The sequence below is a fragment of the Tenrec ecaudatus genome, chromosome 7 (genome assembly GCF_050624435.1).
Source record: "Tenrec ecaudatus isolate mTenEca1 chromosome 7, mTenEca1.hap1, whole genome shotgun sequence".
Classification (NCBI taxonomy): Eukaryota; Metazoa; Chordata; class Mammalia; order Afrosoricida; family Tenrecidae; genus Tenrec; species Tenrec ecaudatus.
The window spans coordinates 139,994,928-140,012,914 of NC_134536.1; the positions used below are offsets into that span (position 1 = coordinate 139,994,928).

General features: G+C 36.0%; 1 protein-coding gene across 1 annotated transcript in view; it reads left to right on the forward strand.

Annotated features, from left to right (window-relative positions):
* The window catches only part of LOC142452538 (thyrotropin-releasing hormone-degrading ectoenzyme-like), a 187,329-nt gene that overhangs the window by 117,092 nt on the left and 52,250 nt on the right, over positions 1–17,987 (forward strand). Inside the window, exons 8-10 of the mRNA XM_075553813.1 lie at positions 3,432–3,520; positions 10,075–10,208; positions 10,312–10,367. Coding sequence (XP_075409928.1) covers positions 3,432–3,520; positions 10,075–10,208; positions 10,312–10,367 — 279 coding nt within the window. The remainder of the gene's footprint in view (positions 1–3,431; positions 3,521–10,074; positions 10,209–10,311; positions 10,368–17,987) is intronic.

Consider the following 17,987-nt stretch of genomic DNA (forward strand, 5'->3'; position numbering starts at 1 on the left):
GTTAAAGTGCTCAGCCGCCAGCAAAGATGGCATGTCGAAGCTGCCAGCCACTCCCTGGCAGAAAGGGGGAGCAGTGTGCTCCCATTAAGACAGCAGACCGGGACAACCCTAAGGCAGTTGTACCCCGACCTGTTGGAGGACCATGCGTCAGAATCCATTTAATGGCAAACAGAGCAAAAAAAATATATACATGACATTCTATTATTTAAAATAATTTTCCTAGTAGGACAGAATCCATCTCTAGATGAGAATTTACTATTCCCCACTTAGATTATTGCTTAATTTATATTAATGTTCAGTTAAAGCTTGAAAATCAAGTCTGTGTGCTCCTTGTACAAGCCTTCCGAGGTCTCTAGAAGAGACATTGCTGACGTGCTAAAATAAATGTTTCCCACGGCTCTCGACTTTTCAGCTACTGACTTGGATCGTTCATTGGAGGGGCAACTGGGAACTCACAGACAATATTTGAGATTAAAGGGTTTTATTTAAGGAAGTTTACAGGTTACATACAATCAAGGTGAAAAATACATAGGACATGGTTGTCCTGTCAGGAGAAGTCACCAAGTTCTCTTCCAGGTGATAACAAAGACCCAGCAAGCATGGCACTCCTGTGTAAGGTTCAGCCCAAAGCACTTAGCTCCAGCTCTGTGCATCAGCAAACCCAGTTAAGTGGCCAAAGGCCCCCCACTCTACAGGTCAGCCGTAGGTCCCAAAGCACCCAGCTTTACTGATCATGACTTTCGCTTTGCCATGACTGTTCTGTGGGACAATTATCATTACCTCTTACCTGGAACATTTTAAATGTGTAATGTAATTATTTTTCCATATGTAATAAATGTACATCCTAGCTGTTAAGTAGAGGAAGAATGAATCTTTGCTATTTCTAACAATTGCATATATTTAGTAATGTGTTTAAGTGCATAAAATCCTTGGTAGGACTTTGGTACACAGGAAGTTGTGAATTTTCGTAGTTTGTTTTTCCTTCATTTCATTATAAATTTAATACATTTCACTGTTAACTAATACCACCTGAAGCATGGGGCACCTCCTGGGAGTCTTGGGCGACAGGGCATTCTGTGTGCCCGCACACTCACCCTTTCCTTATGGGCCCCGCCTGCAGCAGTCTCCGGAGGGTTTCCCTGTGTGCATCAATGCTTCGTGAATGTTAGTAGCAACTCCTGGGTGTGATTTTTCTCATTCCACTTTTTAAAACGTACCAATTCTTTTCCATGTTAGTACAATCAGAATTCTTAAGAACTACTGAAGAAAGGGATATATTTTTTGAAAATTTTCTATTGTTACTTAAAATATGATATCCATATGATCAGTTAAACAGAAACAACAAGAACATAATCTAACTACACACATTAATTTTTTCTAATCACTTTTTGAAATATTACATACTACTAGAGTCTTAGACTTATTTAGAGGGTCTTTAGATGTTTTTAGTCGTATATATTGTTTGCTTTTTAATTAATATCTGTTTGGCTTCACAATTTAGATCGTCAATTCAATGTGGAAGATATACACCTATAAAGTCTTGTTCATAAAGTTAGTCTATGTCTTACAGAGAAATTGATTTGGTCTTTCATTTTACTTATACTCCACCCAGTTCCTTTCGGTCTAATTACAGAGAGTAATTAATTGAATGTCTCCAATATCTATTGTTTGCAAGTACACACAAAAAATAAACTTGTGTTTTAAATTGAAAATTAGATCCAGCATTTAGATTAGATCCAGGTACTATTGCCTCTTAACTTATTTTTCCAATTAACCAAAATAGATTAATTATCTTTGGTGAGGGATGCTGTTTAAAAAATAATAAAATAATCTGGCTGTGATGTTCCCACGGTGTGTCCATTGTCATATATTTATCACATGTTTTTCATTGCATGCGTCGAGGCCTCTCTTAAGGAACATAAATTGTTTTGTTCACTAACTTCTATCCAAAGAACCAGGTTAGGCAACAATAAATTGGTTCTTTCATGATGGATTATGTGGAGTCAATTACAGTGTAACAGGGTACCTTCACATGGTTGGCACTCAGAAATGTTTCTCTGATTAAGTTCAGCTTATCATTTAAAATTCAGAATGTCAAGGATGGCCTTTTGACTTTTGACTTTGGGGATAGCAGTTGTTATGACATAATGAATTTTCCTCTTTTCCATCTGACATATTACTCTTGATGAATTCCCATGTATTAATTGTGAGTGTGAGAAATGAACTCTGTGACACGTAAAACAATTATGTGTCGAGGGACCGATTCAGCACTGCTCTTCCCAAATCTCCAGAAAGACGCCCATTTTATGATCAGTCACTTGGCGTCTCCCCTGGTTCTCAGTTCTTCAGTCGCTCTCCAGTTATGAAGCTGACACAGTATAGCTTCTTATATCACAAACAAAATATATGACTTTAATACTCATTGCTCGCTTGTTGTGAAGTCTTGCCAATGACACAATGATAAAAGCAAACTAAAACAACAAGACAGGCCCACGTCAGCAAGTCCATTCTGACTCGTCATGACCCTGCATAGGGTTACTGACCCTGTAAACGTGTACAGTTGCTGATTGCCCCACTTTCCTCCCGTGGGACAGTTCTTAGCTTTGAACTTCCAGCTGTTTAGCAATAGCACAATGATTAGTTGAAGGAATCAGGTTATATTTCAAGAAAATAAAATATAATGCTTGAACGCAATGTAAAATCATCTATCATTAACTGGTTAGCCTTTCAGATTAAATAGATACTTTATGTAAACATATAGGCCTTGATTTTTATTACTATAAAAGGCAAACCTTATCAAATGTTTCTCTTTTATAACTCTGACCCACATTTGAACATTAAGTATCGGTGGTGCTTGGCCAATCCATTTGGAAATTTCATTTAAATCAGCAGGACATTAGGTGTGCCCTGTCGGGTGCATTGTGTTTATATGGATTTTAGGGGGATCTTGTCAGTCTTGTTTTATTCTCTTTGCCTGAATCACCTTATGTGTGCCATATTAACCTTATGGAAATATAATAAAATATCTCTCTGAACAGTTATAAAATAAATAAGGAGAAATTGGTGAAATGTGAATACATAAAATCACTAGTGTTTAATATTAAAACAATAGAAATGAATTATTTTAAGATTCAAATCAATATATACTGTAGTATTTAGCCACTTTTAACTCCTAATGCAAACATGTTGGGTTTTTTTGGCAAAGTATATTATTAGGAGATCTCTTCTACATTGACAGAAAACTTCTGAGTGCACAGTCTTCTTGGTGAGATAGAAACAATGAATTAGAATCTACTTTGATGTCTGAGTGCTTTTTTTATTGTTGTTTTTGGTAGCTTCCCTAAAAAGCATTAATAAAAATCCCTCTGAAGATGCATGTTTTTCAAATGAACACCAATTTGTATTTTTAAAGCTACTCTTCTATTTTGCAGCTACCTGTGGCAGATTCCATTAACCATTGTGGTAGGAAATAGAAGCCATGTGTCTTCAGAAGCAATTATTTGGGTGTCTAACAAATCAGGTAAGATATATATTCTCCCCTGTGGACAATTGGTTTCAGATAATTGTTCAGCAACTTAACCTCTGGTTTCTGGGGTTATAAAAATGTGCATAAAGACAAACTAGAAAGAGAAGATGGAAGAATGATAATCACCTCTACAAGATAAGAAAGCATAAGAGGATCTCTTCGGTATAATTTCTGACTCATCCAATTTCACCCTGCCTATATAATTCTTGTTTATTCGTTCCTTTCATGGTGAAGAGAAAACATTTAAATGCTTTTGTAGATCTCATCGTAGCTGTTTTAAACTGTATAATTTCATAATCACACATTTAATTAAAATGTAAGCAGAACTCCCATTAGAGCAGTGTCTCACAAACTGAAACTGAGGCAACAGTTTTAATCCCATTCCACTGTCTTTGCATTTTCAGACTATCTCTTTTAGAGACCAGAGAAGCAATATCCTTCATGGGATTAGATAATTATAATTATTGGATTTGAAGGGAGAGGATTAGAGTTGTCCTCAAAGTGCACCCTTTGGGGGTCAAACCTCAAGGTGCAGGGAGAAGAGCCAGTTCATTGTCTTTCTACCCACAGACCCAGTGCTATCAAATAGATTCCAACTCCCAGCAGTCCTCGGACACGGGAGCACTGCCCCTTAGGGTGTCCCAGGCTGTACCTGCACGCACAGGACACCGGTGTCCTCTTTCACCCCCAGAGGAGCTGTGAGACTGAACCAGGGACGCTTAGTTAGCAGCTGTTGCTCTTTGACCCCAGCACCACCAGGGCTCCTTATTGTCTGTGTAAATGGCGCCAAACAGGAGAGGGGCCTATTTGCAATCACTCACAGAAGAGTACTTGAGTCCCTTCTAAGTCCTTCATGGACAGCAGGGTCCACATGAGGGTTCCTTTTGCTCCCCTTCCCAGCGAGTTGGAGAAAAGGCGATGATCATCTTCTATTAACACTTCAGTGGCACTAAGAAGGTCACATTTTTCCACCTTTTTCCCCTTGCTGCTTTCACCAATGCTGTTAGTGTATTTTAATTCTTTATGCTATAAACATCATTTTGAGCATATATCTTTTGTTTTAAGTAAATAAACAAATGTTTGTTTCATTTCATACATGGCACAGTTAAGTACTCAAAATAGATGCATGGCTACATATAGGCAAAATGTACTGAATCCAGAATGTAATCTGACTATCAGAAACATAAACACTTGTAATTCCCAGGGATGAAGGTTACTCATAATTTCGTGTTAATGTAATTTTAATATGAAACTGCATATTATAAAGAGTTACAATTCCATTCACGTTTATTGTATATAAGACATTCACATGTAATGTGGTGGTACATTGAAATGCTGACTGTAACATTTATTGGTTTCTTCTCCTTTAAAATAACTCATTACAATTTGTTCTTTTAATTGCTTTGAGTTAGCGTTTATTTCGTGATTCTGAATTCACACTTGCTATCTTATTTTCCTTTATAATTCTCTTTTATCCCCATGAAGCACCTTTACTTGAATACATAATATGTTATTACATGGTGAATGAAACTAGGGAGTTGTAATTGTCCAACGATTTGAATTATGCCATCCCTCCATACATTTCTTAGAAACATGAGACATAATAATCTTCAGAAATAAACTACGACATATCCCTTTGAAATGTAGAGTGGAAATGAGAAAGTTAAAGAAATGTAGAAGTACTTACTGATTATATATTTGAATCAGCCTAAACACTCAGCTTAGAAGGTGAGGGCTATAGGGAGTCTGTTCTTACTGGAAACCTGCTGGAGAAGGTATTTCCTCTTTATCCTTTACTTTCTCCTTTTTGGGAAGACCATAAGCCTTCCCTTGACCAATACAGGTTGTACTTGAGAGATTGCTTCATCTTGAGTTATTAATCAGGATAATGACAGTCCATTCTTTCAACATGTTTGCCTTAAATATCACCAATGTTAATATGAAGAACTGCTATGAACAACTGCACAGGTATACGCTTTAAAACTCTAGGGGATGCTATTTATGAAGGGGGTATTGTGAGTGGCACATCCCCACCCCACAGTCAGGCACTGCACACATATCAGAGTGTAAGGTGTGCTTTTGTTTCAATCCCAGCAGTGTTCTCTATTTGACACGAACATGGTAACACTTAATACTTAAGGTTGCTCAATACCGTCAAGTGTTTACTCAATAGCAAGTAAGTTTTCCACATGTCACTTGAAGGCCTTATAAATGCTTTATAAATGCACAAATTGGGGTGACCGATTCCCAGTGAAGCTAAAAATAAAAGTCATCTTTCTAGTTTGCCTTTTTCAGTGTCATTTTACCTATGCACCATCTTCTCTTGAAGTCCTGAACTTCGATGAGGCCTAGTAAAAACCTGACACCACACTATAATTAGGTAAAAAGAAAAGATTGGTTAACCTCAACTTCTTTTATATGTTATCTCCTATTTTATTCAAAACAAACAACTAATGTACATGAAAAGTATCTGCATTAAGCCAGGGAGAAAAACGCATTGGTCAATTGTTATAAACACATGTAAAAAAATGCCAAATTTTAATGACAACAACCAGATCAATGTTTTGTAATTTTTCATGGTCAGTAAAGATTTTATTTCACATATATTCACACAAGGCCATAGTTAATTATAAAGTTTAAATTTGATTATCATCATCATATTTTCTTGAGAGTTAAATTTTTGAAGCCCTTTGGATAAATATATAATTATTTCTAAAGATGACATAAAACGCTACCTAAAGTATTAAGTCAATTTTTAAGTTATTAGAAACAGCCAAAATTTTTTCTCTCTTTCATTTTCACTGAGAAAATACCAACAATCTAGGCATTATAAATGTAATAGCTTGCATATTTACTGGATATTTGCTTACCCAAGAGTGGAAGGCAATACATTCAGTTACATTTTAGGAAAGAACACAGTCAGAATAGAGTAGACACTGGCTCTGAAAGGTCAGTAAACACTAAACTAGTGCTGAAGTGCTCTCACCTTTGCCTTCAGCATTGGCTTACTTGAGACTCAGAAGCCCTTAGAAGCAATATGATTTTAATCCCCATCTTCTAAATGAGTTTATTACAATTTGATGGTAACTTGGATCAAGTCCGTTGGCAAATTAGGTAAAGAGCTAGGTCTAGGGCTGTGATTTTCTTCTGTTATTTTTAATACTTCTCTCATGAGCACACCCTTATTTACCGTGGATAAAATTGTAAAGTTTTGTTAGGCTGTCTGGGCGATCTCTTAGTTATGTAACACTTTGTCATTGGGTGTATGCCAGTGACTCTTAAAGAGCTACAGAACATTATCTCATTTAATTCTCTTACAAGTTTAGGGAGGAAGTCCACCTAAGTTATCACAGAGTTTATTGTGTATTTCCAGTTTTGTTATCCTGGTTGACATTTCTTCTCATCTGCAGCCAGCCAAGTTTGTAAAGAATATATCACCTTCTTCTTTTGGTCCTGGGGTGTGTGTGTTGGGTGTGTGTGTTGGGTGTGTGTGTTGGGTGTGTGTTGGGTGTGTGGTGGTGGTAAATGAATGATAAGAACTAAAATATTTTAAAGTATTAACTGCTCTGTGTTTTGATATGGCCTAAGACTTGTGTCATTTTGGGAACATTCCAAATAGAAATTTTAATTATTATTACCGACCCTCAAAATATAGCTTCCATAATTTTTTATGGTTCTCATCATGCACTGTACATCACGAGGCCATGGAAAAAGAACACTTTAAAATTCATTGCTTGCCATTAGTTAATTTGAAGAATATTTTAGGGATATAATTAACTAGAACTGAAAAGGTATTTAAGAATGTATTACTATATCTTGCCAGGGATTATTTCTCTACAGATTTCACTTATACCAGAGACATAAAAATATTCACGAACAGTAATAACCTTCAGGTTTTAGTTATCAGTTTAATAATGGCAAACTTAAAAGCAGGAGATGGCTGCCTTTTATTTCCTTTCCTTCTTTTTTACTGACCAGACTACATAAAAGGGGTAAGAATTGCTTTTATCATTTATACATACATATTATTTTAATTTGAGTATAGATTTAAATTTTTGAATAAAATTGATTTAAAAACAAGAGCCAATTATATCACATGAGATTTATATAAAAGATGAGCATGAAATAACTTTTAAATTATATTTAATAATTATAAATCATGACAATTTGAAACCTGTAAAACCCTAAATTATATGATCAGATATGAGGCTTGAATTTTAAATATTATCACCTATAAAGTGACTACTTAAGGAGTGGGGAGATCCAATTTATTCTGTGAATTCAGACATGATTTTAATATTTTATAAGGAATAGATCATTGTGAACTTACAGATGCATGAAAATAAAGTCAAAGTTGATCAACAGAAACAGTATCCTTAATGTTTCAATTTTATTTTTTATACTTGCCACATTTTCTTGTTAACTATATCTCTTGTCATCATTGCATCCATAAAATGGGGATGATATTCTAAAGCTTCTTTATAGCAATTGTGTGGATAAACATTGAAGTTTTGAAGAAAAGGAGATTATAAAGTCTCATAGGTAGAGAAAATCATTCATACTCTAAAATAGAACTTGATAGACTTTTCCTTTTGCATACCACTATTAAACTAGAGATCAATTGTCAGCCTAAGAGAATGTATACCATTTCTTTTCCATTGAATTGTAGCATTGAAAGGGACCTTATAGGCCATTGTTTGTCCATCAGGTTATAGGTAAAGTGGTTTTAAAAAAGGAATATGCTATTGAAGTTTAAACATTTATGTATATAGATGTATAGTCGGGCATGACTTTCTTGCCCCTATTCTAGTTTATTTTAACTGTCATATTTCTCCTTTCAAATTAAAAAGAGAGAAGGAATGTGAAAATGTGTATTTTATGATAGTAAAAGCACTATACCACGTTGTGTCAGGAGCATAGACCAGACTAGAAAGAAGCCTAGATGGTGGAAGACCTGAGATGGACTATTTTCAGCTGTGTTGGACAATTGAATTACAACTGTCTGAACCTCGTTTGCACAGGTACTACATATAAATGTGGCCAAAGTACAGTGCTTTGAAACATTAAATATTAGATTTTTTTCAATAGTTTGGGATTATATTTTAGTGGACTGTAATAGGTGCCTCTTCATCTTGCTGGCATGTTTGGACTAAATCTTCCACTTCATTCCAGTTTTGAGCAATTAATGACCACTTTTGTCCACGATACCTTTTGTGGTAGTAGAATTATTTTCTGATGGACTCTATGTAAAGAGATTCCATTCAAAAACTATATGTTTGAATGCGTCCTTGGGGAAATAATAGGAAAACCTGATTTGGAGTCTGAGATGTAAAAACATTGACAATGGACTGAAGCTGACTCCAATGGGCTGCACATGGTCTCTGTGATACATTTTCTGGTGTGAGCTATCATGGAAATGATTTATTTTTCCCTTGGGCATGAGACACTGTTTTAGCATAAGCTCTGCTGAATCCTGGAGGCTTTGTAGATAGAGAACATGAACACATGCTATAGTAAACGGTGGCATAGCAAGCTAAGCATTTGGACTGCAAGCTGGTTCAAACTAGCCAGTTGTTCCTTCAGAGAAAGATGAGGCTAGCTGACCTCATAACCAGGAGCAGCAGTTCCGTTCTTCCCGATAGGGTCACTGTGAGTTGGAACTGACTCCATGGCAGTGGTTTTATACATGTATACGTGTACACTTACATATATTTCCTTACATTTATGCACAAAGATTAAAAAATATTTTATTTAAAGAGTATCCAGGTTCTAGGACACACAAGGTCTGAAAGCATCCACAATGAAGTACAAAATCATTGGAATTGTGACCTATGGTTTGTAAATAAATAAGGAAACAATTGAAAATGAATAGCATTCTCCATATGTACCATATTTGAAGGAGTTAAATGTGTAAGAAGTTATAAGATTGTTTTTACCAGCTCGCTTTCTTTAATTGAATTACCTGGCTAATATAATCAAGTTACTATTTTCCAAGGTGATTCCAATAAGCAGAATTTATTATCTTTGTTTTTAATTATGTGTAGAAATATTAGAGTCTTAAGTAAATGCAGTTTCTTTTTCCGGCGTTATTGATGATGCTGCATCATCTGTTATTTATAGTATTTCCAAGAAAGCACAAGGAAGAGGCAAGGAACACCCATGACTCTGAAATAAATGAGCTCGATTGTTTTAATAACTTTCTTACTGAACGCGTTAAGAGAATGTAGTTCTCAAAACTTTTCCCTTCATTCTAATCATACTATATGCATATATAGTCTATGTCACACAGACACAAGTACATGTTAGGTCACATGTATGTTGAAAAAACAATTATGTGTAGGGGATAGGGATTTTATCAGGAATAGAGGCTAGTTATAACCTACTAAACATTTACTAGTATATCCTAGATGCAAATGATTACGTGAAAGATTAGCTTTTAATTGAGCAATAATAATTATTAGTAACTTTACACTTGGTATTAAGAAAATATACTTTATATATCATTAACATCTAAATCTATTTCATTCTGAAAAACATGCTGTTTGTAGAGCACCACAGGATCACTTCTCTGGGCAAAGGAAGCTGGTTGTTGGGGAACATCAATCAAACCGGATACTTTAGGGTCAACTATGACCTAAGGAATTGGAGATTATTAATCGAACAGTTAATAAGGAACCATGAGGTAAATCCTGGATTTTCTCTCTAAGATCCGTTTTCAGATGTGAACCCTGGATTTTAATTCTAAATTTCTAACCAGGACAATATTTTTCTGGTTGGCCTCATAGGTTCTCTCAGTCAGTAACCGAGCAGGTTTGATCGACGATGCCTTCAGCCTAGCCAGGTAGGTGTGTTTTCCTATGCAACTACCCAATCAAGACTCACACTAGTGAGACTTTCTCTATTAAACTCAATCGCGTGTATGTTTTGAGTAATCTTTTGAAATAATTTGTTTCATGTGCTCTGGGGGTGGGATATGAATTATAATCATATAATCTTAATCAATAGTTAGCCATAGGGTGTTTCTGAGTCAGAAGAAGCTTGATCAATTTCTACTGAAAATTCGATTGACCACTCTGGAGATTAATAATTGCTTCACCATTTCACTAATTAACTCTACAAAATGGCCATTGCACCATATTTAATGTTTGATAGACTACACTTTTCAGTGTTAGCAGTTTTTTTCTCTTACATAGATTAGTATAGCTTTTTAAAATGTGGTGCATTATGAAAAGCTATTGCTTTCAGAAACAGGTAGTTCCAAATTTTGATTAAAAATGCAGATTAAACATCTCAAGAAAAGAGTCATAACAATCTTATAGTAGCATTTTCATTGATATTTTTCATAATTTGTTATACTATTAAAGTAAATTATGCTTTGCATAATTAAATAAAATTATTTAAATTAAATAATTTGAAAATAAACCCAAGTGATTTATTCAGTTTGGAGACGAACTAGTAAAACAGCTCAGTTCTGAATTGTTTGTACTGCTTCACATGCAAATTTTAATTTACTAATTTGATTTTACAAGCTACAGATTAGGACACAGTGGTTCTCTTAACTTAAGTGTTTGTCATTATTCGTTATGTTAATTCTCCTATGATACTGTGAAAACCACCTAGAGATGTCTCGTGCATTAGGCACTGTCTCATAACGGGGCATTAAACTGCTTTCACAGTGTGCACATCCCATCACATAGCAACTTTCTTCTGCATGTTAAAAAGCATATAGTTCCCTAGAGCTTTGTATTTAATCAAAACTAATGAGTCTAAATATCGATCCCAGATAATTACTTTGATAGAGGCAAAATCAAAGCTTGGAATCAGGTTTCAGAAAACAGCACTCATTAAATAAATAATAATATATATAAGGAAAACCTCATTTAAAAAAAGGTAAAGGACTTTCAGTGGTTCTTTTAAAAGAAATTTATATCTGGCCTTTGCTGTTTCCTTGTTAAAGAAGCCAAGAACCAGTATCAATATTTTCTGTTACTTGATGTCAGTGCCTCATTTTGGGTGGAACTTCAGGTTCAAAAATAGCTGCTCACAGAATGCTAAGACTAAGGATCATTTAGCAGCAATAAAATGTCTAATACAGTTGTATTTATTCAAAACAGTTGTTTAATTAGAAGCATTTTTTGCTTACAACCAGGTAATTAAGAATTATTCCATATTACAGCATCAACTTATTGGGCAAACATTTAGAAATAATAGAGATTGAGAGGATCTCCTTAGATACCGATGTGTGAAAATAATGATTAAGAGGTATTTTTTGCTTGAAAGTATGATGTAAAGACTTTAAAGTATGTTTTAGATACAGTGGAAAGATTAAGTCGACATAGAAGTTCCAAAAAATCCAGACAGTCAATGAGCATACACTTACTCCAATATTTCACCCAGAGAAAATCAAGACAAGCAAGTAGTGCAATAGATTACCACAGAAAGTTAAAGTAGCTAGAAGAAAACTTATATCATGAACTAACAATTACCTGAAACTTAAAAGGCACCAGACACAAATCTGTGTACAGTTATTCATTTAATGAATAATTGATAAAGCCTTATGAAATATGTAGGATTGGTTGTTGCTGCTCTCGGTGCCCTTTTGTCTGTTCTGACGTACAGTTACCCCATGTAAAACAGGACACAACACGCCAGTCCCGTGCCGCGCTCCCCCTCTGTTCTTATGTCCAATCCTATTGTTGCACCACAGCGTCAAGACGTCTTTGTCTCTGCTCCTCTGCTTTACCAAGTGTGCTATTCCTTTCTAGGGGCGGGTCTCCATCATGCCCATAGTAAATGAGATGAAGTTCAAGCAGCATTATGGCTGACCATCTTCTGAGACAGATTGGTTTATTCACTTCACATGCATTGTATTCTCAATATTTTCTTGCCAGCACCATGATTCAAATGTGTTGACTCTTCTTCAGTCTTCCTTATTCAGTGTCCAACTTATCATGGTCACATGCGTGTGAGGTAATTGAAAAGACCATGGCACCTTAGTCCTCAAAGTAACATCCTTGTCTTTCAAAAGTTTGTTTTTTATATGTCGAATGATCCTGTTACTGTTTTATAAATAAGGAAGCTGAGGATCAGAGAAGTCGTTGAACCTGACCACGTAACGCTGCTAGCAATTAACAGGGCACGTGTGTGCATCCAACTTGTAGGACGGTCGAACCCATACTGTTAAAAAGGACAAGAGTCTACACTTCAACAGCAATGCCATTTATTTTAATAAAAGGGAAGTTTACTTTAGAAAACTGAAGGACTTTAAAAAGACATTTCTATAAAGAGGGGGAACCCCCGCCCCCCAAATGGAGAAAAAAGCCCCACTGGGCATAACTTTCACACTATGCATTTTTCTTGGTAGGTGAGTAACTTGCTCTTAGCGCACCCAGTGGCGTCACCTGGGAAAGTTCTTTCTGGTCTCAGTGAATTTTTTTTTTTTTGTAGAAGTAATATCACTGGAAATCAGTTTTTCTTTTGGCCAATTTAAGAGAACAGGATGCAGTTGTGAAATTTTATTTCCTGCCTGGAAAATATGCTTCAGAAACTCAAGTGTATGAATGCTTTTCTTATTTCAAGAAAGGTAAAATGCCGATTGATGATAAAACTCATTGTAGACATCCGTCGACATCTCAAAAAGACAAAAATGTTGACTCATAATCCACTTGGAGTTCCTTCCACCAGGTCAGATTATTAATCAAGCTTTCTATTTAGAGGTTCTGAAATGATAGAGTAACTGTGCCACAAAAAAGACCTTATTTGTGGCAGATGGGACTCTGGTTCTGCCACCACAACAATGCACCTGCTCAGGTAGCCATCTCAGTGTGCCAATTTGGGGTGAAAAAACAGCGTGCCCCTCTGGCCCCATGCATCTTAACTCACCTGACCTCACTCTGTGCACCTTCTTTTTATGTCCGTGAATCCAGAGGGACATGAAAGGACAGCAATTTGACGACACAGAAGGTGAAGAAAATAATGAGGGAGGTACTGTCAGCCATCCGAACAGATGACTTTTAATGTTTCCAAGAATGGAATCACAAATATGACAAATGTGTTAAGGGTAATGGAGAGTACTTTGAAGGCGATAAAGGTTGTTTTATTTAAAAATTTTAAATTTATAGTTTTGAAAAAATAATTCCATTTATTTTTTCCCTTTAGTGGGTACCTTCTCGTATTCTGAAAGTTTTAGAATGCTTATGAGAAAACAAGTAGTGATATTTTAAAGACAGAGAGCAAAAGAAAATGGAAAATATGTGAATATTTTTCACTCATTCACATTAACATGTTAATTTTAAATGTAATATTTAAAATATTTATAACCTTTGTCTGTCTGTTAGAATATTATTAGAAATATATCCCCTAATTTATATTCCTTGTTGACTGAGTCAGAACATTGCTTTCCATTTTAATTTTGGAAGTCTTAAACACTTGAAACAAACCATTTTATTCTCATTTATTAAAATTCACCAGGGAATATGCAAATGTTATTAGAGCAATAATTATGAATTTTTAAAATGATCATGAGATACCTTCATTTTAACATATGTAGTTGTAAACAAAGCCACATGGATGTAACACCCAAGAATCAAATCTCCTCAATGTGTGGAAAGGCAGATAGGGAAGCTCCGTATCCTTATCCAGAATTAGAACAAGGCAAACTATGGAACAGACCATCAATTGCTATTGTGCAAGTTCAAATTGAAACTGAAAAAGATGAGAACAAGTCTAGTAGGATAAAAATATAAGAGTATTCAGGTGAGTATATCCCACCTGAATTTAGAGAATATCTCAATAATAGCCTTGCAGCATTGCCTGATCATTAATGATAAAAGACTAGATGATTCTGGGATGACATCATGAGCATCATAGATGAAGGGAGCAAAAGGTCATTAAAAAGACAGGAAAGATAGAAGACATCAAAGTAGATGTCAGAAGGGACTCTGAACCTTGCTATTTATTGATCATAGAGCAACTAAAGCAAATGGAAAAATTAAAGACAAAGTAAAAGCTGACTTGAAAGTTTTATAGGCTCGCTCAAGAAGACAAGTGAAGCATTATGATGAATATGCATGAACATTCAGTTAGAAATCCTACACAGAACAACATGCAGCATTTTTCAAAATGAAATAAATAAGGAAAAAACTCAAGCCTTGAGCGAAAATACCAAAGGATTCTATGGAAAATATGCTTAATAATGCAGGAAGTATTAAAATAAGAATGAAAGAATCATAGTTACTGTACCCAAAAATTTGGTCACATTCAACCATTTTAGAGGTAGCATCTTAATCAAGAACCTATAGTATAACAGGAAGAAGCCCAAGCTTCACTGAAAATATTGAAGAAAAAAAAGATTCAGGAACGGACAGAATAGCAATTGAGATATTTCAATAACTAGCCATAAGCTGGAAACACTCCCTCATCCATGTCAAGTATTATAGGAAACAGCTACCCCATCAACCAACTGGAAGAAATTCATGTATTTGCTCATTCCAAAGAAAAGTGGCCTAATATGTTGTGTAAATTATTAAAACAAAATCATAATATCACATGAAAGTAAATTTTTGCTGATAATAAGTTTAAAATAGTTATAACAATACATAGAGAAAAGACAGAAATTCAAGCTGGATTGAGAAGAGGATGTGAGATGAACTATATGATTGTAGATATCAGATGGATGCATTTTGTTGACAATGCACAGGCATTTGATTGTGTATCCCAAAACAACCTATGGATTACTCTACGAAGAATACTTAATAGCGCTCATGCAGAGCCTATAGAAAGACCCAGAAGCAGTCACTGGGCAATCAAGGGGATGCTGAGAAAAATGATCCCAGAAGCCAGACTGCAAGAAGAACGCACCATCATGATTGTAAAAAGGCTCATAAACAACTTTCCATATGCAGATGGCACACCTTGCTTGCCAGCAGTCAAGAGGACCTGAAGCATTTACTGATAAAGATAAAAGGCTACAGCATTCAGCATGGATTGTACTTCTCCCTAAGGAAAAAATAAATCCTCACAATTCTGCCTAATGAAAAATAAATACAACTGAACTAATAGGGACATCATGATAAATGGAAGGCGGTGGTGGGGAGAATTGAAATTGTGAAGCATTTTGTTTTATTTGATACCACAATTACACTCATGCAAAGAAGCAATCGAGACATCAATTAAATCTGTAAAAGGATTATTTAATATGTTAAAGAGCAAAGATGTCACTTGCAGGATTAAAGTGTGCCTTATCAAAGTCATGATATTTTCAATCTCTTCATGTGCATGAGAAAGATGGACACAGACTGGAGAATAATGAGTCATTTGAATATGGTATTGACAAAGAATATTGTATTTACCTGGGTTGCCAGAAAAAGTGACCAGACTGTCTTTGAAACAGTACAGACCAAATGCTTCTTCGAGGTAAGGCTGGTGAGACTTACGTCAAGTACTTTGAACGTGTCATCAGGAGGGGCTAGTCCACAGTTGAGAGTGAGTGAAAAAGAAAAAGGTACTCATGTGCAGAGTGAAATTACTCCATCAATATTTCAAGGCTGGTACCATTGGAAAGCAGATAGCCAGGCCTTCTTCTCAGAAAGTTCCGGATAAATTTGATCCACCAACCTTTGGGTTAGTAGCTGAACGCTTCCTATTTGCACCACTTGGGTACTTACTCTTCTACAGGTGGGAACTCCAACTGTGAAAATGAACCCAAGTTCCTGTCTGGCATCAGAGGAGCTGCTAGAACATTTCACAGTTGCCCACCGCTGAGATTATCTGGGAGAATTACTGACCTTCAATCCAAAGTAGCTAGTGCTTTGGCAGGAACAAAATGTCTCCTCCGAGGAGCCCTGGTGGCATAGTAATCACTCATCAGCCTGCTAATGGTAAAGCCAGCAGCCAGAAATCACCATCTGCTCCTGGAGTGAAAGCTGGGACTTAATACTCCCAAGAAGAATTAAAGCAGTGGTTCTCAACCTGTGGGTCGCAACTCCTGTGGGGGTGGAACGGCCCTTTCACAGAGGTCTCCTGATTCAAAACAGTAGCAAAATGACAGTGATGAAGTGGCAATGAAAATAATTCTATGAGAGGACCTGATGCAAAGGGCTTAAGTGGAGAGCAAATGCTTTGAGAATGATTGGGGCAGGGAATGTATGAATGTGCTTTATACAATTGATGTATGTATACGTATGGATTGTGATAAGAGTTGTATGAGTCCCTAATAAAATGTAAAAAAAGAAAAAAAGAAAGATCAATAAATAAAACTGAGAAAAATTTTAAAAAGAGTTGTATGAGCCCCTAATAAAATGTTGGTTTTTTTTTTTTTAAAAAGAAAAGAATTCTGTGGTTGGGGGGTCACTCCCCCATGAGGAACTGTGTGACAGGATCACAGCATTAGGAAGGTGGAACACCACTGTGTTCGAGTCTCAGAAACCTCCAGGCACGTTTCCATCTTGTCCTATAGGGTTGCTCTGAGTCGCCATCAACTCGATGGCAGTGAGTTTGGTGTGGGGTTTCATTGCCAAAATGGTTGCAATGATCCCACACAGGAAAGGTTGTAAGAGTGCGCAGTGTTTCTTTCTGTTGTGCTTGTCACTACGAGCTGGAATTAACTCTGAGGCACTAACCACAAGAAATCCAAACTCAGATTTAATTGGGGAAATGTTTTGCATTTACTTGGACTTGCAGGACATACATATTTTAGTATATGCTAGTAAATTCTCTAATTATGTTATTTAATCTATTGTCAACCTTTGGAGTCTGACTACATCCTGCTCCATTAAGCATGTTCAAAGAGACTGAGTAGAAGATAGCAAATATTCATGAAATTCTCGAAGGATCTCATTCATACTTCTCAGTAAAAGCACTTCATGAACTGGTCACTATCAAAATTGTATAGCTGAGAAATCAAGGTTAAAAGTCACTCAGCTCAGCAAAAATTGGGCAGCTCTTAAGTTAGGGATGGGGGATAACCTCAAACAATTGAGCAGCAGTTGTTCTGACCCCAAATCATAGGAATTTTGCCCAGTATTTGAAAATTCTTAAATCCCCGTTTGCTTAGTCAATTGAAGATATAAGTATTCATTTAAAAAATGGTTCTACTTTAAAAAAAAGCCTTGTCTACCCTCCCCAGCAAGAATAGGTATTTTTTTTAGCAAGTCCAGTGTGTGTTTGTGTGTGTGTGTGTGTGTGTGTGTGTGTGAGAGAGAGAGAGAGAGAGAGAGAGAGAGAGAGAGAGAGAGAGAGAGAGAGAGAGAGAGAGAGAGAGAGAGACAGATTTGCCAATTGGAAATCCTAGGGGGTAATTCTGTATTGTTCTATATACTTCGTGTGAACTGGCAACATGCTTGGTAGAGGAGCACTGATGACATAGTGCTTACCTGTTGGTCTGAAATCTGAAAGGTCAGCAGTTTGAAATCACCAACTTCTACACAGGATTGAAAGATGAGGCTTTCAATTCCTGTCAAGA